Source organism: Rhinopithecus bieti, unplaced genomic scaffold (assembly GCF_001698545.2).
Source record: "Rhinopithecus bieti isolate Rb0 unplaced genomic scaffold, ASM169854v2 scaffold_30015, whole genome shotgun sequence".
NCBI classification, from domain to species: Eukaryota; Metazoa; Chordata; class Mammalia; order Primates; family Cercopithecidae; genus Rhinopithecus; species Rhinopithecus bieti.
Window position 1 is genome coordinate 15,976 of NW_016812995.1, and position 24,144 is coordinate 40,119.

The window sequence follows — 24,144 nt, forward strand, 5'->3', positions numbered from 1 at the left end:
TGCCTTTCCTAACAGCTTGATCATCCCGGTTATGGAGAAAAGTAGTAGCTGAAGGTCACATCCTTCCCCTAGAGACCTCTACCCCCTTGTTTCAGATGCTACTCCAGCCCAGGTATGTAACTGTGATTTGATTACATGATCCAGTAGAGCCCCCACTGTTGCTTAAGCTGGTCTGAGTTTTGACTTTAACCTTCAGATCTTAACTAGTTTCTGAACTGGTGCCTGTTCCTTGCTCAAGAAGTCTCAGTGGCTCCAGATTACCCTTAGGTTAAATTCCAAACTCAGCCTGGTCTTCAAGACCTCCACCTCTTCCTCCATCATTATGTCCTTCTTCTCCTCAAATACAGGCTTCTCTGTGGAGATTGTAGATGAAAAAGTCCTCTCATCAGGGAACTGAAGTCTCCAGAAATGATGATGTTAGCATCATCTCTGTGGGGACTCCCTGGAGAATAAATCAGTTCTACTCTGTGCCACCCTCTGATTGCTCTTCTGCTTCCTCCCTTAGGCTGTGAGCCCCTTAAGGGTACTTTGTCCACCGCATGTGGCCCTAGTCTGGCACAATAAGGGCACCCAATACATACTTGGTGTGGGAGTGGTTTGGCCTGCCTAGGCTAGCACAGGGCTCTTTGGAACTGATTTCAGACTCTGGGCCTAGTTCCCAGTAGGAAAGAAGGGCTGCTGCCTGGAGGAACCTCATCTAGGTCCCAAGGTGACCCCAAGGGAGAGATCTGTGGGTGGGCTCAGGTTCACATCCACTTTACTAACCACCAGGAATCTCTGCCCAGATCCAACTTCCACTTCTTTCCCAATAGGACAATAGGACAATAGGACACCTACCACTCTCAGGCCCAGCTCCTGAAAGAAAGGGCTGGGAAGACTGAGCTACAGACATGTGAAGCTAGACTCAGAAAGACAGAGACATAGAAAAATACCTGAGACAGAGAGCAAGAGACAGAGTCTGAGTCACAGACACACAAAACTTGAGACTGAGATGCCTACAAAGAGGAGAAAAAGCAGACCAAGAAACTGTGCCTGCAGGGAGAGATTCAAAGGTGGAGAGCAGGGCAGGGGCAGGCTGCGATGATGGAGGCAGACAGCAATTGCAAAGGGCCCTCAACTCTGCCTGGGCCCACAAGCCAGAAATTTGGAGGCCATTTCCTCCTTGCTCATCCCTCACTCCTCAAGTCCAAGCAGTAGCCAAGACTTGTCCAACCTCCTTCCAAAATGTATCTGGAATCTGTCTAGCCCCCTTAATCCTCACAACTACCATCATCCTCTTTCTGTATTAATGCAATATCTTCTGTAGGTCTCCTTGCCTCTTGCACTACCTCAGCAGAAATATTCTAAACACATATCTGATTATGTCATTCCCACAGCCCCCCAGATAAAGCCCAGATGCTTTTCCTGCTTTACAAGGCTTTGCTTGATCTGAGAGCTACCCAGCACCAGAGTCCAAAATCCCAGCCATTGCAGACCTTTCCAGAGCATGTGATGTACCTCGCCTCTAGGTCTGGAACATGCTGCTGCTCCTTCTAGCTGAACACCCATCTGTGATGTCCACTCCCCAGTTCCTTTCCTTAAATCACCATCTCACTTTGATCTCAATGCCCACTGTTCCTTCCTCAGGGGCAGCCTCTCTCTGGCCTCACTCCTTACCCTTGCACTCGCAGAGCAGTGCCACCCATATGTGCCACCTGAGTCCAACTCCAACCACCCCCTCCTAGAGCTCTACCAGACTCCAGGTTAGGCTGCCCTGGGCAATTTCTTCCCTCTTCCTATCTGCTCCTGTCCTTGGTCCCTTGGGGCTGGGTTCGTCAGCCCTAGCCTCATGTCCTCCTACCCTTGGCATCCCAATCTTTACCCCCTCACTCTATGTAGCACCTTCATTCTAGGGTTATGGTCCTTTCTACATGTCTCATTTGTATGTTAAAAAAAAAAAAAAAATCTAAGCTGCGCGTGGTGGGTCACACCTGTAATCCCAGCACTTCGGGAGGCAGAGGTGGGCGGATCACTTGAGGTCAGGAGTTTGAGACCAGCCTGGCCAGCATGGTGAAACCCCATCTCTATTAAAAATACAAAAATCAGCCAAGTGTGGTGGTGCGTGCCTGTAATCCCAGCTACTCAGGGGGCTGAGGCAGAATCCCTTGAACCCGGGAGGTGGGGGTTATAGTGAGCCGAGATTGCGCCACTGCACTCCAGCCTGGGCAGCAGAGCAAGACTCCATCTCAAACAAACAAACAAACCTAATCCACTAGTGTTCTATTAAAATAATTATATTTAAATAAAAATTCAAGAAAAGTATTAAACCTGTTCTTGTACAGGTGGTACAAGGACACTGTATGATGGGAATTTGGGAAATGTGACTTCAACCAACACTTTGGTGCTCTGTCTAGGTCTGCTTGGGCCCCTTTCACTGTTTCTGGACGTCCCCTACTGGGGCTTGATGTGCTCTGGCCTCCCATGGCTGGCACCTGTCCTCAGGACATCGGGGCTGCTTTGCTCCTATTCCCAGAGAGCCCCAGAATGCCCACGGACTTAAGGCCCCCAGGGACAGCCTTTGGCTACGACTGACTGACTTGTGTGAGAGTATGATAGCTCAACTCCCTACTTGTCATTTTAGATAACTCTGAGATCCCGTGACTAGAGCAGAACCTTGCATATAGAAGGTACTCAATAAATGTTTGTTCAATGAATACAGCCAAATTTATCAATCTTATCCTGGCAATTTCTTAAGTTTTTGTCACTCTTAGGCCTTTCCCATCCGAGATCAAAAAGCAAATACACCCATATTTGTTCTGGTGTATTTATTTATGTTAATTTTTTATATTTATTCAATCTATCTTGAATACGCCGTAAGCACTGGGATAAAAATATATTTTCTCCTCATGGATAGTCACTTGTCCCAACAATTTTTGAATCTTTCTTTCATGTATAAAACCAAAATACTGTGTTATCTAAGACTGTTTCAGTAAGGTATTATGCAATCACTTATAATGGTAGTTACAGCAATTATGTCACCACACCTTATAATTTTAAACATGGCTTTTTTATAGCTACATAAAATTATGTCAGCATATAGGCAAAGACAGGGAGAAATGGAGGAAATTTGGGATTGACTAAGGGATGGTGATAGGGCTATAGGTGATATTTTTATTTGATTCAATTAATATTGATAAACAATAAATCAAACAGCATAACTGAGGGGAACAAGGACTTAAAAGATAGCAAGTTGTTTTCTTACTTGAGCCTGAAACAAAGACTTGGGCGAAGGTAAGGGTTTTTTTTCAAGGTGATCTTAGGATTCTGAGGATGGTGGGGGATGCAGATAAGGGAAAATTGTTACTGGAGGGTCCTGGGGAGTCATTGCTACAAAAGAGGCCAAACAGGAAAGACACTATATATGAAAATGACTTCCTCTAGCCCTGTTCCACTGAGCTCTGAGCTTCCCAGCCTAAGTGAACAGAAGCTCTGGAAGTACCTCCCACCTCCCAAATAAGGGATCGAGCCCTCAAGCATGTGAATCAGTGACTCCAAATGTTCCCATCCCTTTGCCTTTGCTGATGGACTATTTGGGATGCTTCATCAACCAGGCAGCAGAGATGCTAATCTTTTTGGTTATGACCAAAAACTGTAGAACCATATCCCCAGGCCCTCCCCACTCAGCAATCTCTGGAAGATCCTTCTCTGACCCCTTAGAATTCAGAAGTCTTTTTATTTTTTATTTTCTAGGAAATTGAGTTCACCTGGTCCCAGGCCAGTCACATCCTCATAACAAATGTGAAGAGCGTTAGAAGTCAGAACAAGGGAAATGCTGCGTGCCATGGGGCCCTAATGTGATCTGTACTTGGGAGAATTAAGAAGGGCATGCCCTGGAGCCTGGGCTATTACACTGGGGCTTGCCTTACTGACTAAAAGGGCACTTCTTCCACCATCATGGATCAACCCCATGAGGTGATTCACTGGGGTCCCAAAGGTGCCCTTGGAAAAGCAGCTACACACACGTAAGTACGCCCCAAGGGCAACTGGCACCCGGTCCCGCCCACACACACACACAGCCAGAATGCCAGTGGAGGTCCTGGATTTGGAGCAGAACGCCCACCTCTTGCCTACCAACTACCTTTTACAGCAGCTCCCCTGGAGTGCCTTCCCACCTGCCTCGGCCGCAGGAGCCCTGTCCCAGGACTGTCTCCCACACCTGGACCCTCATGGGGCTCCTACAGGTACAGAGACCACCGAGGTCTGCAGGCTGACCACAGGCCAAAGGCTCTTCCGGAAGTGTCCTTTAATACTTTGGAGCGGCTCGCCGGTTCCCCCGGTGAGCACGGGACCTGACTGCATCCAGCTCCAGGATCCAGGAGATGTGGGGAAGTGAGAAAGATCCTGTTTGGCCTCGCCTGCTGGAAGCCACAGAAGAGCTGGACATGACCGCAAGGTCTGAAGTGCGCGCGCAACCTGGCAGGGGGAGGCAGGCAGCTCTTCGCCTGAGGCCGCCCACTGAACCCTGCCCACCAACGTCGCGCCCTGTAGACCCTCCCAGGCCCTCCTGATTGGTGGAGAGCGCGCGCGAGTTCTCCTGCCCCGCCCCCGGACCCGCCCTCCTGCGGCACTACCCCGCCCCCTGGCTTACTGTGCTGAGTGTGGCCTGTAAGTTGGAAGCTGAGGACGCGGGAGCCAAAGGGCCCCGACGCTCCCAGGCTGAGGGGGCACTTTGTTGTCTCTCCCACGCTCTGGCCGTCGTCCTAGGCCTGACAGTGGCCGGCTGCCTTGCACAAGCACAGTCTCTGCCAGGCTCGGTTTGCCACCAGCGCCTTCCGCTCTTGTGCCCTCGACGGACTCCCCCGGTCCCCTTGCTGCACGGCACCCGAAAATGCCCACTGCCCAGGGCCCCCTCAGTCATGACACCCTCACGTACAGGAGGTTGGTCCTTCAGGACCCGCAGCCCCTCACGCGGGCTCTGGGGCCGAACGCTGATGCGAGTCCCGCCAGCATCCGCACAACCTGAGCCGCTGGCCCAGTCCGCAGATCCCCTCTCTGCACAGATCACTCCCGATTTCACCCATTCCTGGGACCCCTGAGGCCGGGCAGCGCAGCCCTGGGCCTCTCCGAACCTTCCCCACGTTCCTGGCCTCCATCACAGCAGCGCCGCGCCCGGGCCCCTCTGCGGGCCGTCTGGCTGTCAAGACCGCTTCTGGGCAGCCCCCACTTCTGCACACCACTTCCCTCCGCACTCACGCCCCAGGCCCCTCGGTTCCCTCGCCGGGACGCCCCTCGCCCAGCACCTCCGCCCAGCCCTTCCCGCGCCTCCTCGCGGTAAATATCCCTCCTCGGGCCTCCTTCCTCGCTCCTGCCTCCATGCCATGCCCCCTCGGCCCCTGGGCTCCCACACCTCACCCTTCCGAATCCTGCCATTGTCCCCCGCGGGCCCCCGCGAATTCTCCCGCTCCCCTCACCCCACCCATCTGCCTCAGACTCCTCCCCACGTCTCTCACACCCCAGGCCTCTCACCTCACTCATTCTCCCAGGCCTCCCTGACACCCCTCACTTCTACCCCCCCAGCCCCCGTGCCGTCTGCTACACCCCTCACCCCTCACCCCACTCAACTGCCCCGGGCCCCGCGCGCGCGGCAGCCCCTTCCGCCCTCCACTCACCCCGTGTCGGCCCCGCTCCCCTCTCCCCCACCAGGCGAGCAGGCGAGGGGGCAGAGCCCGCGGCGGAGGCCGGTCCCCGGGCCGGGACACACCCACTCGCCCGCCCTTCTTCTTTCCCTCCCTTCCTTTCTCCTTCCCTCCTCTCTCTCCCGCCCTCCCGCCCTCGCTCGCTCCTTCCCCCTCGCCCTCCCGCTCCGCTTCCAGCGGCGCCGGCTCCCGCTCCGCCTCCCCGTGCGCTGCTCTCCCGGGGCGCGGCTCCGGGGTTCATGGTGACCGAGGCGGCGGCCGCTCGAGCCCAGCGGCGGCGGCGGGCGGCGGGAGCTGGGGCGCGGGCCGGGCCGCCTCTCCCAGAGGCGGGGCGGCGGCGGGCGCGCCCAGGCGGCGGCTGCAGCGCCCCCACGCGCCGCGCCCCCGCGCCCCCCGCGCCGCGCCCCCGCGCGCTTGGCTTGCGGGGGGCCGGGCCTGCGGGCGGCCGCCGCGCCGCTCACCCATGGACGGCCCGGCCATCATCACCCAGGTGACCAACCCCAAGGAGGACGAGGGCCGGGTGCCGGGCGCGGGCGAGAAAGGTGAGGAGGGCCGCAGGCGGCCGCTGGCCGGGGGCGTGCGCACACCCCGCGTCGCTGGAGTTCACTGCCGGGCGCCGGCACGGGCCTGGGGGAGGGGTGCACAGGGCCCGGAGGGTGCGTGGGTGTGGGGTGCGCCCGGAGGAGAGCGAGGCTGCCAGAGTGCGTGTGCCGACCGAGCCAGTGTGAGTGTGCAGGGGCTGGCGGAGAGACTGGGAGCGAGTGTTCATCTACCCGGGAGGTTGTGAGTTTGTGTGCGCGCACGCCCGCAGAGAAGTTGTGAGCCTGTGTGTACACCTAACACAGACGTGTGTTATGTGTGTGTGTGTGCGCACACGCGGACAGAGCGATTGTAATGGTGTGTGTGCATCTCACAGAGAGGTTGTGAGATTGTAAGGGTTTGCGAACCTAACGGAGACGTTGTTGAGTGCTTTTTTTCCTGACAGGCTGTGAGTTTGTGTTATGTGTATTAGAGGTTTGTATGGGCCTGACTGAGGAGTTGTGGAATGTGTGTGCGTGAGCGTGAGCCTGGAGAGGTTCTATGTCTGTTCACTCCTGACAGAGTTTGTGTGTGTGTATGATCGTGTGACTACACCACCCAACTGGCAGATTGAATGTGTTGTGTACCTCTACTGGGAGGATGTGTATGTGTAAATTACACACAATGAGGCTGTGCACCTAACCACGAACCTGTGTATACAGATGTGTGTGCTTTCCTGTGTATCAGACAATGAAGCCATGTGTCTGTGTGTGTTTAGTTGGTTGTGCAAGTGCTGGAGTCTGTGGGGGAGAAGAGGCAGTTCGGAGCCATCCCCACTTTCTCCCTTTTCCACTCTTGGCTGTCTCGGGGCCACCAGCCTGTTGGGAGGACTTACAAGGCCTGGCCCTTCCAGGACCCTCTCAGGACCCAGCTTTAAAGGGCACTTGTGGAGTCCTTATGGTGCCAGGAGTGTCCCCTCCCAGAGAGCTGGCCAAGGGCTCAGCCAGCACTGTGCTTCTGTGCCTGGTTTGATTTTGGCACATTTTGACCCCAGCCACCCATTCTGTTTCCTTTTGGCTCTTTCTCTTGGTGTCTATATTCCCACTTAGAGACTTGGCGTGTCCCCCTCTCTTGCATGCCTGGAGCTTTCTGTGCCTCTAGTGTGTTGGGGCTTGGACAGACTGTTTTGAAGGGTCAAGGAATCTGGCTTGTTTTGTTCTGGTGACTAAAGCTTGCCTCATTCTCTTCCTGTCATGCGCCTCGTGAACACCTGGACTGAGGTCAGGTGCAGCCCGCCAGGACCCCTGACCCCTCTCCAGGCCAGAGCTGGCCACAGCCGGCTTTGGGGACGAGTCAGATTTTCTAGGGGCTCCTGCCTTTGCTGAACCAGTGGGTGAGGTGTGCAGCCCCTGCTAGAAATCTGGGTGGGAGTGAGGGGAATATTCTGCCTCTCCCCAGGCAGAGGCCACTGGGCAAGCCCATCAGAAAAATGGAAGGAACCAGCAGGTACCCTCAGGTTGGGCATTTGTTAACCTGTTTGCAGTTTTCGTAGACCACAAACATTGTATGCGTCTGCAGACTGGATTTCTTTTATGTAAAATAAAGAATTCAAACTCTCTCAGGCATTTTTCTGTGCCTTTCAGATGGTCTAAAAAATTCTGCAAGAGAGTGCTCCAGGTAAATCCCCGTATTTCTCTGGGACCCAAGTGGGCAGCTGCTTGGTGATCTGGCCTTCCTGCCATAGGGGCTGTTAGTTCTTGGAGCCCTGGCTGGGTGTGTGCCCTCAGGGAGCATTTGGTTGGAGGCATCAAGGAGGTTTGCTGCCTGTGCTCCTCACCAGCTGTAGATTGAATGCTTTGTGTGATGCTTTGCCAGAAGAGAATCCACAGCTCTTTGAGGAGAGGTGTGGCACAAAGCAGGGAAATATTTTTCAGAGCCTCAGACCTCCTGCTGCCCCCCACCTGACTCCAGGAGCAGGAGCTCTGCCAACTTTCCCTTTTCCTCTAGCGGCTAGGATTTTTAAAACAAAGAATCAATCTATCCAAAATCCAAACCATATACAAATACTCCAGGATAGTGCTTGTTCTATTCAACTTGTTTACATTACTTTTCATGACATCTTTTTTTTTTTTTTTTGAGACGGAGTCTCGCTCTGTCGCCCAGGCTGGAGTGCAGTGACCGGATCTCAGCTCACTGCAAGCTCCGCCTCCCGGGTTTACGCCATTCTCCTGCCTCAGCCTCCTGAGTAGCTGGGACTACAGGCGCCCGCCACCTCGCCCGGCTAGTTTTTTTTTTGTTATTTTTTAGTAGAGACGGGGTTTCACCGGGTTAGCCAGGATGGTCTCGATCTCCTGACCTTGTGATCCGCCCATCTCGGCCTCCCAAAGTGCTGGGATTACAGGCTTGAGCCACCGCGCCCGGCCCATGACAATCTTTTATTATCTTTAGCAGCCTATTTTTGTTTGCCAGTGTCAGATGGGTTGTTTGTTAACTGATTAGAGGAATTCTTTACCTGCAGCCCTGGGGTGGGGTGGTTGGCTAGTAGGTCCTTCTTGCTGAAGCATTGAAATCCTACTCAATTTAGTTATTCACTTAAAAAAATGAAAATAATTTTGATTACCTATAATGTGGCAATAGACTCTAGACCTAGTGCCAAATGTTGGAACAGTTTCTTCAGATTTATAAACCAGTAAATAGGTTCAGCAATGTTTCTAGCTTAAGCGTGTTGATATCTTCAGATGGGCCCATAAAATTATGTAAAATACATTTTTGCATAATTTTACATTATTTTACATAATTTATTTTGAGATAAACAATTACTTTGTTTTAAAAAATTTAAACACATTTTTTTGGGGCCTGGAATATTTTAAGTTTTATAATAGGAAAGAAACTATTGCTTTTACATGTTTACTTTCATCATTTATTCTCTAAAATAGGAATAGTAATGACTACCTCTAGGGTGTGACCTGAGGGTTCAAAGAGATGATGTACATTAAAGTCTCTGCCTGGTCCAACAGTGTGTCGTGATTCCATAAATCTTTCTTTAGATACAGATTTACAAAGGAAGTACTAAGCATGGGCTGTGGTGTTTTGCACCAAGTTGAATTACTTCTTGACACATTGCCACGTGGTGGTGCACAACTCAGAGATGACTGTCACTGCCAGCCTGGCCTGTCACAGAATGCTCATATCTTACAATTGTGTTTGATTTGGTTGATAATGTCAAGATAAAGAGACAAATTTCCCTGTAAGTTTAACCCAGCCTACTTTGCAATCTGGAAGTTTCCTGTTACACATTAATAAGAAAATGTCCAACAGTACAGTAGAAAAGTGGACAACAGTTAGGAACAAGAAAGTCATAGAGGAAGAAATCTGAATGGCCAATAAATATATGAAATGGTGCTCTACTTCATGTGAAACCTTTTCATGCATCAGCTTGGTTGAACATTTAAATGACTGCCAATATTCAAAGTAGACAAAAGTTTGAAAAATGACTTAATAGACTTTTGTGAGAGAATAAGGTGAGTACAGAGTTTTTAGAGAGTAATTTAATACTGAATCAATTAGGAATACATTTGGCTGCAAGTAACAAAACCAGATTAGCTGCAGCTTAAACCAATAGGATTTCGTTGGCCGGGCGCCGTGGCTCAAGCCTGTAATCCTAGCACTTTGGGAGGCCGAGACAGGCGGATCACGAGGTCAGGAGATCGAGACCATCCTGGCTAACACTGTGAAACCCCGTCTCTACTAAAAAATACAAAAAACTAGCCGGGCGAGGTGGCGGGCGCCTGTAGTCCCAGCTACTCAGGAGGCTGAGGCAGGAGAATGGCGTAAACCCGGGAGGCGAAGCTTGCAGTGAGCTGAGATCCGGCCACTGCACTCCAGCCCGGGCGACAGAGCAAGACTCCGTCTCAAAAAAAAAAAAAAAAAAAAAAAAAAAAAAAAAAAAAAAAAAAAAAAAAAAAAAAATAGGAGTTTGTTCTTCCCACATAATAAGCTGTCTGAGGTAGGCTGCTGATAGCTTTGGTTCAGCAACTCATTGGTACTAGGGCCAACATCATAGTGATTCTCCTGGTTTTCCCTCATGTTATACCATGACTGCCACCCCTCCAAACACCACAGCCACCTTTAGGGCAGGAAAAAGAAACAGTGCTAGTCTTGTGTATTCCTTTTACCTGGAAAGCAAAAACACAAAAACATTCCTAGGGACCACCCAGAAAACTTTGCTGATGTTTAATTGGCCAGAACCAGGCCACATGGCCACCTCTTGCTGCAAACAGAGTGAGGAAAGTGAGTTTCCAGCTTTTCCAGCCTTTGCTGTGGGAGGCAGAAGGGGAGAAGATTGAAAATAGATGGAAACAGGTATTGGTTCAGCCAAACAGCAGTATTGACCACGCATTGAAAGCTCCTGTTCTACTTCTAAGTTTCTGTCCTAGAGAAATAACCTCATTTGTGCTCAAAGAATCACGTACAAGGATTTTCACTTAATGACTACATTGCTTGCAATAGCAAGTATTAGAACCATCCTAAGTGTCAGTAGGTGAATGGTTAGGCTATGATACATCAATAGCAGAATGCTGTGAGGCAGTTGAAAAGAATGAGCTAAATTAAATCTAAACATACCGATCGATATGTGAATTTTCAAGACATTTTAAAGCAGGAAAAATTTTGAAGAACAGTATAAACAGTATGGTTCCTACCTTGGTAAAAAAAGAAATCACACACGCACACACACAACTGTGTATTTGTTTAGAAATACAGAAAAGGTAATATGGAAGGAAATAAACTGACAACAAATATTCCTCTGGGAGAGGACTGGACAACAAAGATTCCTCTAGGGAGAGGAAACTTTGCCTTTTGTTTAACTATTAATGAGATATACTCATTTTACAGATGAAATTTTTTAACTAAAAAAAGAAATTTCCCATAGCTCTTTGAAGGGAAATAAATAATTTGAGGGAATTTAACAATAATAAAACCAAAAAAATCTCAATTAGTATGCAGTATTAGCAAGAACATATCAATGATATCTAAGCAGTTAATTATTTTGTAAGCTAATTTGTGTCCTTGATGAGATTTCTGCAGGAAATTTTGTTTGAGCAGATATTTTGGCTTAAGGTGCTAGGTATGTTTCCTTTAAATGTTTGTAATACTCAGTGTTAACTCAGAAACTTTAAGCTTTGGGCTGATAACAAAATTATAGCAAAGAGAAGACTTTTGGAAGCAGTAATTATTTCAGATGACAGAAACAGATTTGAAGTAGATTCAGATTAACTTTTTTATATTAAACTTTTTATTTGGAGATAACTGTAAATTTACACGCAGTTTTAAGAAATCACAGAGACTTTCTATGCCCTCTACCCAGCTTCTCTTATTACTGACATCTTGTAAAACTGTATAATATCACATCAGGATGTTGACATTGATGTAGTCAAGGTACAGAAAAATTTCATCACCAGGAGGATCCGTCCTGTTGCCCTTTAGAGTCACACTGCTTCCCTCCCATGCCCACCCTGGTCCTTAGCCCACTGGTGACCACTAATCCACTCTACATTTCTAAAATTTTACATTTTTAGGAACATTATCTAAATGGAATCAAACAGTATGTGATCTTTTGGAATTGCTTTTTTTCACTCAACATAATTATCTGGAGATTCATCCAGGTCGTTCCTTATATTCATATATATTTTTTAATTGTTCAATTGTATTCCATGATATGGATATACCAGAGTTTGTTTAACCATTCACGCTTTGAATGATATGTAGATTGTTTCTAGATTTTGAGTATTATGAATAAAGCTGCAATAAACATTGGTATACATGTTTTTGTTTGAACCTAAGTCTTCATTTCTCTGGGATAAATGCCCAGTGTGCAATTGCTGGATCATATGGTAGTTTCATATTTACTTTTTAAAGAAACTGCCAAACTGTTTTCTTGAGTAAATGTAGCATTTTATATACCCACCAGCAATGTATAAGTGATCCAGTTTCTCTGCATCCTCACCAGCATTTGGTGTTGTCACTATTTTTAAAATTTTTTATTTTGAAATAATTATAGACTTGAAGTTGCAAAAATAATACAGAGAGGTGCCATGTACCCATCACCTAGTGTCCCCTAATGCTAACATCTTATATAATTGTATATTTCATTATCAAAACCAGGAAATTGACATTGGCAAATACAGTTTTTTAGACTACAGACCTTACATTTCACCAGGTTTTGCATGAATTCATTTTTATAGCTTTATGCATCTTTAACACATTTATATTTGTATAACCACCATCACAAGCTACAGAACTCTTTTGTCACCTTTGAGGTACCTTTTTCATTTCTTTTTTAAAAAGAACTCCTTTGAGTTACCTTTTCCATTTCTTTTTTAAAAGCTGATATATAATATTTGTACATTTTTCTGAGGTACATATGATATTTTATACCCATAGAATAATGTAATGATCAAATCAGGGTATTTAGGGTATCCATCACCTTGAGTAATTATCACTTCACTATTTTTCATATTAGCCATTCTGGTATGTAGTGGTAGCTTATTACGGTTTTAATTTGCATTTCCCTGATGGCTAATGATGTTGAACATCTTTTCATGTGCTTATTTTTCTTCTGTATATCTTCTTTGATGAGCTATCCCTTCATGTCTTTTTTTTTTTTTTTTTTTGAGACGGAGTCTCGCTCTGTCGCCCAGGCTGGAGTGCAGTGGCCGGATCTCAGCTCACTGCAAGCTCCGCCTCCCGGGTTTACGCCATTCTCCTGCCTCAGCCTCCCGAGTAGCTGGGACTACAGGCGCCCGCCACCTCGCCCGGCTAGTTTTTTGTATTTTTTAGTAGAGACGGGGTTTCACCAGGTTAGCCAGGATGGTCTCTATCTCCTGACCTCGTGATCCGCCCGTCTCGGCCTCCCAAAGTGCTGGGATTACAGGCTTGAGCCACCGCGCCCGGCCCCCTTCATGTCTTTTGCCCATGTTCTGATTGGATTTTTTTAAACTGTCAAGTTTTGAGAATTTTTATGTATGATAGATATTAGTCCTTTTTCAGTTATGTGGTTTGCAAGTATTTCTTCTAGCCTATAGCTTGGCTTTTCATCCTCTTAAGAGCCTTTTGCAGAGCAAAAGTTTTAAATTTTGATAAGATGCAATATATAAGTATTTCCTTTTATTGATTGTGCTTTTGAGGTCAAATCCAAGAACGCTATGCCTGGCACTGGATCCCAAAGGTTTTCTCCTACGCTTTTTCCAAGTTTTATGATTTTACATTAAATTTACGTTCATGATCCATTCTGAGTCCATTTTTTAATAAGGCGTGAAACTTTGGTTTGGTTTTTTGTCTCTGAGTGTCTGGTTGCTTCAGCTACATTTGTTGAAAAAGTTATCTGTTCTTCCTGCTTTGAATTTCTTTTGCATCTTTGTCAAAAATTAGTTGGGCATATTTACGTGAGTCTGTTTCTGGGTTTGTTTTTTTGTTCCACTGATCTATATGTCCATCCCCCGCCTATACTATATAGTCTTGATTACTGTAGCTAAATAATAAGTCATTATATAGAGTAGACTGATCCTTCCAACTTTTGTTCTTTTTCAAAATTGTTTTAGCTGTTCTAGTTTTGTTGCTGCATTATATAAATTTTACAATACTCTTGTTTATATCTGCAAAAAAGCTTCCTGAGATTTTGAAAGGAATTGAATTAAACCTGTGTGTCAATTTGAGGAGAATTGACATCTTTTCTAGATTAAGTCTTCCAATCCATGAACACAGTATGTCTCTCTATTTATTTAGATCTTTGATTCTGCCATCAGGCTTTCAGCATACAAGTCCTATTAATATTTTATTAGATTTACATCTGAGTGTTCTTTTTAAACTATACATATTTTAATTGCTACATCATAATTATACATATTTATAGAGTATATAATGATGATATACATACATTGCATAGTGATCAGATCAGAGTAATTAGCATATCCATCATCTCAAATATTTATCATTTCTTTGTGTTGGGTGCATTTATTATCCTCCTTTTAGTTATTTAAAACTATAGTATTGTTGCCCGCCCATAGTTATCCTACAATGCTGTAGAGTGTTTATTTTTTAAGCAACTGTCAATTGTATTTATTTTTTATTTTGGTGCTCACGTGTTCAGTGCTAATACATAGACATACAAAAGATTTTTGAATACTTATCGTGTATCCTATGACCTTGCTGAGCTCACTTATTAGTTGTTAAGAGACTTTTTATAGATTCTCTGAGGTTTTTTACATAGACAAACATGTCATCAAATAAGAACACTTATATGTCTTCATTTCTGACTTGTATACTTTTTATTTCTTTTTCTTGCTTTATTGCACTGACTGGAACTTTAGTAGTATATTGAACAAGAGTGGTGAGAATGGACATCCTTGCGTTGTTCCCAGTCTTGGGGGAAAGCATTTCCAGTCTTTTATCGTGAGTATAATGTCAGCTGTAGGTTTTTTAATAGAAGTCTTTAACAGGTTGAAAGTAACCTTCTAATTCAATTCTTCTGAGAGTTGTTTTTTTTTTTTTGTTTGTTTGTTTTTGTTTTGTTGAGACGGAGTCTCGCTCTGTCGCCCAGGCTGGAGCGCAGTGGCCGGATCTCAGCTCACTGCAAGCTCCGCCTCCCGAGTTCATGCCATTCTCCTGCTTCAGCCTCCCGAGTAGCTGGGACTACAGGCACCCACCACCACGCCCAGCTGATTTTTTGTATTTTGTAGTAGAGACGGGGTTTCACCATGTTAGCCAGGATGGTCTCGATCTCCTGACCTCGTGATCCGCCCATCTCGGCCTCCCAAAGTGCTGGGATTACAGGCTTGAGCCACCGCGCCCGGCCCTTCTGAGAGTTTTTAATCAAGAATGGATGTTGACTTTTGTCTTATGCTTTTCTGCAACAATTATTGTAATCATGTGATTTTTCTCCTTTAGTCTGTTAATGTGATAGATTAAACTGATTTTTGAATATTGAACCAGACTTGCACCCATGGAATAAACCTTACTTGGCTGTGGTATATAATTCTTTCTATATATTGGTGACTTCTATTTGCTAATATTTTGTTAAGGATTTTTTTTTTCTGTAAGTGATGTTGGTCTGCAGTTTTCTTTTTTTGTGTTGTCTTTATCTGGTGTTAAGAGATTGTGTAGAATTGTTGTGAATTTTCCAGTGAAATCATCTGGACCTGGACTTTTTTTCAGGGAGATGGGGGTTGGGGGGAATTTTTAAACTACAAATTGAATTTTCTTAATAGTTATAGAGCTATTCAAATTATCTCTTTCAGATTGGGTAACTTGGGAAGTTTTTAATTTTTCTGAGATTTGATTCATTTCATCTAAGTTGTCAAATTGGTGTGTATGGAACTATTCATAGCATTATTCGCTTATTATCTTTTTGATGCCTGCAGAATCTGTAGTGTTATGCCCTGTTTCATTCCTGATACTGACAATGTGTGTCTTCCATCTTATTTTTTGTGTATCAATCTTGCTGGAGGTTTCTCAATTTTCTTATTCTTTACAAATAACCAGTTCTTTGTTGCATTGATTTTTTAAATTGCTTTTCTGTTTTCAACTTTGTTGATTTCTGTTCTTATCTTTATTTCCTTCCTTCTGCTTTATTTGGGTTTATTTTGCTCTTCTTTTTCTAGGTTCTTGAAGGGGCACTTAGATGAATGATTTGAGACTTTCTCCCTTTCCTAATGTATGCATTTAGTGCTACAAGTTTCTCTCTCAAGACTGCCTTAGCTGTGTCCCACAAATTTTGATATTTTGCATTTTTGGTTTTCATTCAGTTCAATACTTTTTAAAAATATACTTTATTTTGAAAGCAGTTTTAGGTTCACAGCCAAACTGAGCAGAAAACACAAAGAATTTCCATATATTCCCTGACCGCACAGATGCATAGCTCCCCATACTGTCAACATCCCACACCAGAGTGGCCCATTTATTACAATTGATGAACCTATGTCGACATGTCATCATCACCCAAGGTCCAAGAACATAAGGGTTCACTCCTGGAGTTTTATATTCTGTGAGTTTGGACAAATGTATAATGACATATACCCACCATTATAGTATTATACAGAATAATTTCATTGCCCTAAACATCCTCTGTGCTCCACTTATTCCTGTCTGTCTCCCCTGCCCAATCCCTGGCAACCACTGATCTTTTTACTGTCACCATAGGTTTGCCTTTTCTAGGATGTCATATACTTGGAATCATATAGTATGTAGTCATTTCAGATTTGCTTCCTTCACTTAGTGATATGCATTTACATTTCCTCCATGTCTTTTCATGGCTTGTTAACTTATTTCTTTTTAATACTGAATATTTCATAGTCTGTCTGTACTACAGTTTATCCATTCACCTACTGAAGGGCATGTTGGTTGCTTCCAAGTTTTAGCCCCCTTATGAATAAAGCTACTATAAACATATGTGTGGAGATCTTTGTGTAGATGTAAGTTTTCAGCTCTTTAGCGTAAATACTAAGGAACATGATTGCTGGATTGTATGGTGAGAGTATTTTGTTGGAAACTGCCAAACTGTGTTCCAAAGTGGCTCTACCATCTTTAGCTTTCAGAAGTTTAGTTATGATATGTCTTGGCATGGATTTATTTTAGCTTATTCTGTTTGCAGTTCATTCTTGGTTTATGTCTTTGCTAAATTGGGGGAGTTTTCAGGCACTATTTTCTTGAGTACTTTTTCAGCTCTGCTCTTTCTCTTCTCCTTCTGAGACTATGATGACATAAATGTTAGATCTTTTGTTATAGTCCCACAGGTTTATCCATATTGAGCTTTTTTGGTTTTCAGCCTTTTCTCCCCTGTGTTGTTCAGTTGGGTAATTTCTGTTGTTCTGTCTTCAAGTTTGTTGGTTTTTTTCCTTATTTCTTCTATTCTGCTATTGAGCACATCTACTGAGATTTTTATCTCAATTATTATATTTTTTAGTTCTAAATTTCCCATTTGGTTTTTCTTTATATCTTCTTCTTCTCTGCTGAGACTATTTCTTTGCTGAGGCTCTGTGTCACCCAGGCTGGAGCGGAGTGCAGTGGTACAGTCATGGCTTACTGCAGCCTCAACCTCGTGGGCTCAAGTGATCCTCCCATCTCAGCCTCCTGAGTAGCTGCAACTGTAGGCACGTGTTTTGTTTTGCCTGGCTTAATGTTTTGTATTTTTTGTAGAGTCGGAGTCAGCCTGTGTTGCCCAGGCTTTAAACATGCTCCTAATTGCTTGTCGAAGCATTTTTTTTTTTTTTTTAATCATGGCTGCTTTAAAATCTTTATCTGATAAGTGTAGGATCTCTGTCATCTTGGTGTTGACATGTATTGATTTTTTTTCATTCAGTTTGGGAAGTCCTTGTTCTTCGTATAACAAGCAAATTACAATTGAAACCTGGACATTTTTGTATTATGTTATGAGACTCTGGGTCTTATTTAAGCCTTCTGTTTTGGTTGGTTTTCTCTGACATATCCCCAGCAGGAAAGGGGAAGCCCTGCCTTGTTAATATCAGGTGGAGGTGGATGTCAAGCCTCCCTACTTAGGCTCTTTTCTTTTTTTTTTTTGAGACAGAGTCACTCTGTTGCCTAGGCTGGAATGCAGTGGCATGATCTCGGCTCACTGCAACCTCCGCCTCCTGGGTTCAAGTGATTCTTCTACCTCAGTGTCCTGAGTAGCTGGGACTACAGGCGCGTGCCAGCGTGACCAGCCAATTTTTGAATTTTTAGTAAAGGCGGGGTTTCACCATGTTGGCCAGGATGGTCTCAATCTCTTGACCTCGTGATCCGCCCGCCCCGGCCTCCCAAAGTACCGGGATTATAGGCGTGAGCCACTGCGCTCAACCCCCACTTGGCTTCTTTTGACCTACTGCTGGGCAGGAAGGGAGTTCGGCTTCTGTGTGGTCTCTACTGTACTACAATGGGAGTGTTCATTACCACTGGCTGTGAGTAAGAGCCCTGACTCTTCCTGTGCCTCCTCTGATACCACCTCACTGGGAAGGGGAGCACCTCATTACTGCTGGATAGGGGTAGAAGTCCAAGGTGGCCATGTGGTCTCCCCTGACCACTGGGAGAAGAGGGAGCTCATTACCAGCTTTCAGGGATGAGTCCCCGCTTCATATTTGGTCACCTTTAACACCACTCCAGCATGGGTGGTAGGATGCCTCATTACACCCTATGAGGGTGGAATTCGAGGTAGCCATTAGGTTTTCTCTGGCATGAGTAGGTGTGTGGTAGGAGGGTTGGGGGTGATATTAGGCTATAGTAGAGCAGTTTTATCTGAAAGACTTCTGTCTTGCTAGACTGCCCCTTTTCTGGTCCTTTGGTTACAGAGAGTAGGCTTTTATTGGGACTCTCTGTCTGCAACTGTCAGTTTTCTCCCATAGCCAGCTTCTTTACCTCCAAGTCTAGGATCTACCAGGCAAAAAGAAAACCCAGGGAAATCACCACCCTATTGTTCTTTAGGATTCAAGATCCCTAGCTGATCTGCTTTTTTCTCTCCATCTTTACAGTCTTTTGATGTTTATTTTATATATAATGTCCAGGCTTTTCAGTTGTACTTAGTGGGAAACAGAAGAAGAAATATGTCTAGTCCATCTTCTTGGAGGCAGAAGTCCCCTGATTCATTTTTAGACCTATCCAAATTAAGTATTTTAAGGAAGACTAGAATTAGAAAGTTATCATTTTAAAGGTTTATTTCAATATTATGCTAATGACTGATGTAAAAGTCACATTCAGTTAGAGCTTTGAAAATCTTAATTGTCCCTTAAAAAGAGAAAAGATAATTCACTGTGAAACCAAGTCTAGATCAGGAGGGCATCAGTGACAACTGTGATTTAACCAACCTTAATGGCATGCATTCATAAACTTTGGTCTTAATATCAAAATTTTAGCTTCAAGTTCATGAGTGTCCTAACTTAAATATATTTTAAATCTAATATTCTGTTTGGTTAGCAAGCACGTTTAACCTGATAGCTTTCACTTTGTTTCTCAGTTCAGAAAGCATCCATTTAAGTAAGCAGAAATGTCTTCTTGGGGCAAACACAAAGGACCTTATATCTGGATTTAGCACTCATGGTGCGTAGACAGGGCTTGCTGGCCAGTTAGAAGAGTCTGCTTCTAGTCTGGGCTACCCTGAAAGTAGGTCTGTGGACTCCAGAAACTTGCCCCAAGCTGTAGTTGACTGTAGCATCCCAGGTTGGGGAAGAACCCCATTTGGCATGGCAGCACTGGGTGTTCAGAAGTGACCACACCACTTCAAGTTTAATTCTGAAGTAAATGGCTTTTTCCCTTTTGGTGATGTTGAGGGTGTGGATTGAGGGGATACATAAAAGTGCCAGTGGGTTCACCAGGCTGTTCAGCTAGGTGTTGGCTGTGGTCAGGAAATACTCTGGCCATAAATGAGTCTAGATTTAAATACAGACACAAGGCCAGGCGCGGTGGCTCAACGCCTGTAATCCCAGCCCTTTGGGAGGCTGAGGCAGGCAGATTGTGAGGTCAAGAGATTGAGACCATCCTGACCAACATGGTGAAACCCTGTCTCTACTAAAAATACAAAAATTATCTGGGCATGGTGGCGCACGCCTGTAGTCCCAGCTACTCAGGAGGCTGAGGCAGGAGAATCGCTTGAATCTGGAAGGCGGAGGTTGCAGTGAGCCGAAATCACGCCACTGCACTCTAGCCTGGTGACAGAGCGAGACTCTGTCTCAAATAATAATGTAATAATAATAATAATAATAATAATAATTAATAAATACAGACAGACAGACACACACACACAGGTTTCTTTATTTGCTTTGATGGTAACATATGGTGCCAAGGGAAGCAGCATCTAGCTATTGAAAAAGGGAGTGAAGGGATTCTCTTGGGTAATGTTGAAATAATTATATATCTTAGAACTTACTTTGCAGATCTTAAATCTTGACTTACCAGACGTTTAAAGTTCAGTATTTTAGTGACCTATCTTTATCTTAAAAATCCACTACCTTTAAATAATTCTTCCCTTTAATTTCTTAACATATATTTTCCTATATTAAAAAAATGGGGATGCATATTCAGTGCTTTATTTGAAATAAAACTAAGCAAATACTTGTCTTTATGGCTCTGAAATATCAAATAATGGAGCAAAGTCTCAGGAACTGTTTGTAGCACTGGGTTGGGATATGGACATTTTTGGGATCAGGACTGGAAACACTGGTGGTATAGTCCTCTGAAACCAGGACCTAATAAACACTGGCCTTTCTGGATACTAGGGATTATGTAATCACTTAAGTAATAGCTCATTTTGATTCTGAGTAGCTGCTTCTAGTTAAAAACTGAAAGCGTTCTTTGTAATTATAATTTATATTAAGGCTATTTGCCAAAATGTTTTAAAATCCTGGTATTTAAAGCACTTTAAAAATTGAAGAGAAGCAGCTTAATATTTGATGACTGATGCTATTCTTACCTTTCAAAATTAGTATTTAAGCTTTCAGTGTTTCAGGCTTTCTTGAACAGACTGCACTGCCTTGTCAACATGGCTTGAATAAATGTGGCCTTTTAGTACCAATAAGAATTCATACTGTACTTTAAATTGTACATAATCTTTCTCTCTGTATTCCGATCAAGATTTAGCTCTTATGCTTAGCCTATCATACATTTGTTCTAAGTATCTGGCTGCCTTATATACAAGTCAGAAACCTTTGACTTTAATTCCAAAGACTTCAGTTAGAGTCATATTTTATTTTCTCTTTTTGAGGATATAGCTGAACATATTCATTTTTGTTTTAGTTAGAACTATACGTTTCATAGCAATCATGAAATAAGTATGACATTTGAGTTGCTTTTAATTCTGTCTAATGTATGAGCACTTATTGGTAAGCGTTAGTTTTTCTACTCTGTATTAGACCTTGTATCACTACATAGGCCTATCTTCTGTCCTTGAATTTTTTTAAGTTTAATTTTTTATTGACTGGGTGTGGTGGCTCACACCTGTAATCCCAGCACTTTAGGAGGCTGAGGTGGGAGGATCACTGGGGCCCAGGAGTTAGAGACCAGCCTTGAAAACATGGTGGGACCCCATCTCTACAAAAAATTAAAAAAATTAGCAGGGCATGGTGATGCACGCCTGTGGTTCTCAGCACTTTAGGAAGCTGAGATGGAGGATTGCTTGAGCCTGGGAGGTGGAGGCTGCAGTGAGCCATCATTGCACGAGGCACTCCAGCCTGAGTGACAGAGCAAGACCATGTCTCATTAAAAAAAAAAAAATTATTAAGGCAAATTTGCATACGGTAAAAATTACTCTTTCAGTGTAACCCAGGTTAAAAAGTTTCATGAGTTTTAGCAAACTCATACAGCTGTATAACCACTACCACAATCAAGATAGAGAATATTTCCATCATCCCCAAAATATTCTCTGTGGTGGTACCATTTTGACTCCCACCAGCAATGTATGGTACTTCTAGTTGATCTACATCCTTGACAGCACTTGATTTTGTCAGTTTTAAAATTTTAGCCATTATAGTGGCTCATCATAGTTTCATTTTGTGTTTCCTAAATCTCTGATGATGCTAAACTTCTTTTTATGTGTTTATTTGCTGTCCAAATAACTTCCTTGGTGAAGTGTTCAAACTGCTGCCATTTTTAAAAAACCAAATTGTTTGAGTGCTTATTATTGTGGGTTTTTTATGTAATTCTGTTTACAAGTACTTTGTTGAATATGTGTTTTGCAAACATTTTTCCCAGTCTATGGTTTATATTTTTATTCTCTTAGCTATGTCTTTTTTTCAAAAATTCTTATTATGATAAAATACATGTAACATTAAATTTAGCAGTGGCTCACACCTGTAATCCCAGCACTCTGGGAGGCTGAGACGGGCGGATCACAAGGTCAGGAGTTTGAGACCAGCCTGACCAACATGGTGAAACCCCGTCTCTACTAAAAATACAAAAATTAGCCAGGCTTGCTTGGTGGTACACGCCTGTAATCCCAGCTACTCAGGAGGCTGAGGCAGGAGAATCACTTGAACCCAGGAGGCAGAGGTTGCAGTGAGCCGAGATCGCCCCACTACACTCCAGCTTGGGTGACAGATCAAGACTCCGTCTCAAAAAAAAAAAAAAAAAAAAATTGATCATCTTAACTACTTTAAGTATACAATTCATTAATATTAAGTACATTCATATTGCCATGCAGCTATCACCACCATTCGTCTCCAGAACTCTTTTCGTATTGTAAAAACAAAACTACTCATTAAACAATAACTCCCATTCCCTCCTTGCCCCAAACCCCTGACAACCACCATTCTGCTTTCTGTCTTTGTGAATTTGCCTACTCCAGATACCTCATGTAAGTGGAATCATATAGTATTTTTTTTGTGACAGGCTTATTTCACTTAGCATACTGCCCTCAAGGTTCATCCGTGTTGTGTCAGGTGTTAGAATTATCTTCCTTTTTAAAGCTGAATAGTGGTCCATTGTATATGTATGCCACCTTTGCTTATCCATTCATTGGTTGATGGACACTTGTGTTGCCTCCACGTTTTAGTGATTGTGAATTATACTCCTATGAACACAGGTGTTTGAGTCTCTGCTTTCCATTTTCAGGGTATATATCCAGAAGTAGAATTGCTGGATATGGTAATTCTGTTTGTACTGTTTTGAGTAACCTCCTGTATTAGTCTGTTTTGCATTGCTGTAAAGGAATATCTGAGATGGGTAATTTATAAAGAAACACACTTTATTTGGCTTGTGGCTCTGCGGGCAGTCCAGGCATGGCACCAACATCAGCTTGGCTTCTGATGTAGCCTCAGGAAGCTTATAGTCACAGCAGAAGACAAAGGGAGATGGCAAGAGAGGAAGCAAGAGAGAGAGCGAGGAGGTCCCAGACTGTCTTTAATAATCAGATCTCCTGATAACTCATTTCCATCGGGAGGGCACCATTCATGAGGGATCTGCTCCCATGACCCAAACAACTCCCACCAGGCCCCCCGCCATCAACACTAAGGATCACATTTCGACATGAAATCTGGAGGGGACAGACGTCCAAACTATATCACCTCCATCCTGTTTTCCACAGCATTCCCACCAACAGTGCACAGGGCACAGGGGTTTCAGTGTCTCCACATCCTCATCACACTTGTTATCTTCTTTTTTTTTTTTTTTTTTTTAATAGTAGCCATTCTCATGAGTGTGAGGTATTAGCAGTGTCTTTTGAAGATCAGAAATTTCTAATTTGGTGAAGTCCAGTTTATCTTTTTTTTTTCTTTTCTGGGATCATACTTACGGTGTCATATGTGAGAAATCTTTGTGAGCCCAAGGTTACAAATATTTTCTCCTGTGTTTTCTCCGGGAGCTTTTTTGAGGGAGGAAAGGGAGGTTTCTATTTTGGATTAGCTTTTGGATAAAGTAAAAGGCATGGATTGAAGTTTATTTGCATACGTGGATGTCCAGTTTCTGTATCATTTACTGAAAAGACCATCCTTTCTTCATTGTTTTGCCTTTGAACTTTTATTAAAAATCAATGACTATATATATGTGTGGGCCTATTTCTGGATTCTAGTCTCTCCTTAAATTTTGACCTCTTTCCTTAATATGAAGCAGTGTTAAACGTGGGATAGTACCAGCTTTCCCTCAGAAGTAAATTTTTGGTTATGATTTAAACAGAAGAGAAGATGAAAGCATTTGACAATCTGTCAGGGCAGATTTATTTTACATTTTGCAGTTAGGGGGACTCTGAAAGGCAAGACCTAGGACTTTCTTCACTCTTTATTTTAGTCACCTAAACAGATTTTGTATCGTGTATCTTTTTTCCAGGTTTAAAATTGGGGCTGAGAATTTCTTCTAATACTGAGTATACTTACGCAGAAAGTTAATACAAAAGCATAAAATAAGATAAATAAGCATTTGAGTTTAAACTATAGTTATACAATAGTATAAAAATAATGACTGTCTTGATAGGGTATCTAAGAGA

The 24,144-nt window shown here is 43.9% G+C and overlaps 2 protein-coding genes across 4 annotated transcripts in view; one reads left to right on the plus strand and one right to left on the minus strand.

Moving 5' to 3' along the window:
• Window positions 1-2,321: 2,321 nt before the first annotated feature.
• Window positions 2,322-5,367, minus strand: LOC108512233 (uncharacterized). The gene is made up of 2 exons (XM_017847391.1): window positions 4,628-5,367; window positions 2,322-4,452 (listed from the first exon to the last, which is right to left on the minus strand). Exons 1-2 carry the CDS (start codon window positions 4,895-4,897, stop codon window positions 4,204-4,206), a joined length of 519 nt encoding a protein of 172 aa, XP_017702880.1. The 5' UTR covers window positions 4,898-5,367; the 3' UTR covers window positions 2,322-4,203.
• A 679-nt stretch (window positions 5,368-6,046) lies between these two features.
• Window positions 6,047-24,144, plus strand: part of CTDSPL (CTD small phosphatase like) — a 121,440-nt gene continuing 103,342 nt past the window's right edge. Inside the window, exon 1 of one of the 3 annotated variants that reach the window (XM_017847401.1) lies at window positions 6,047-6,217. In XM_017847401.1, the coding sequence (XP_017702890.1) occupies window positions 6,139-6,217 (79 nt within the window). In that variant the 5' untranslated portion in view covers window positions 6,047-6,138. The remainder of the gene's footprint in view (window positions 6,218-24,144) is intronic. The other 2 variants (XM_017847404.1, XM_017847405.1) reach the window with 2 other exon arrangements.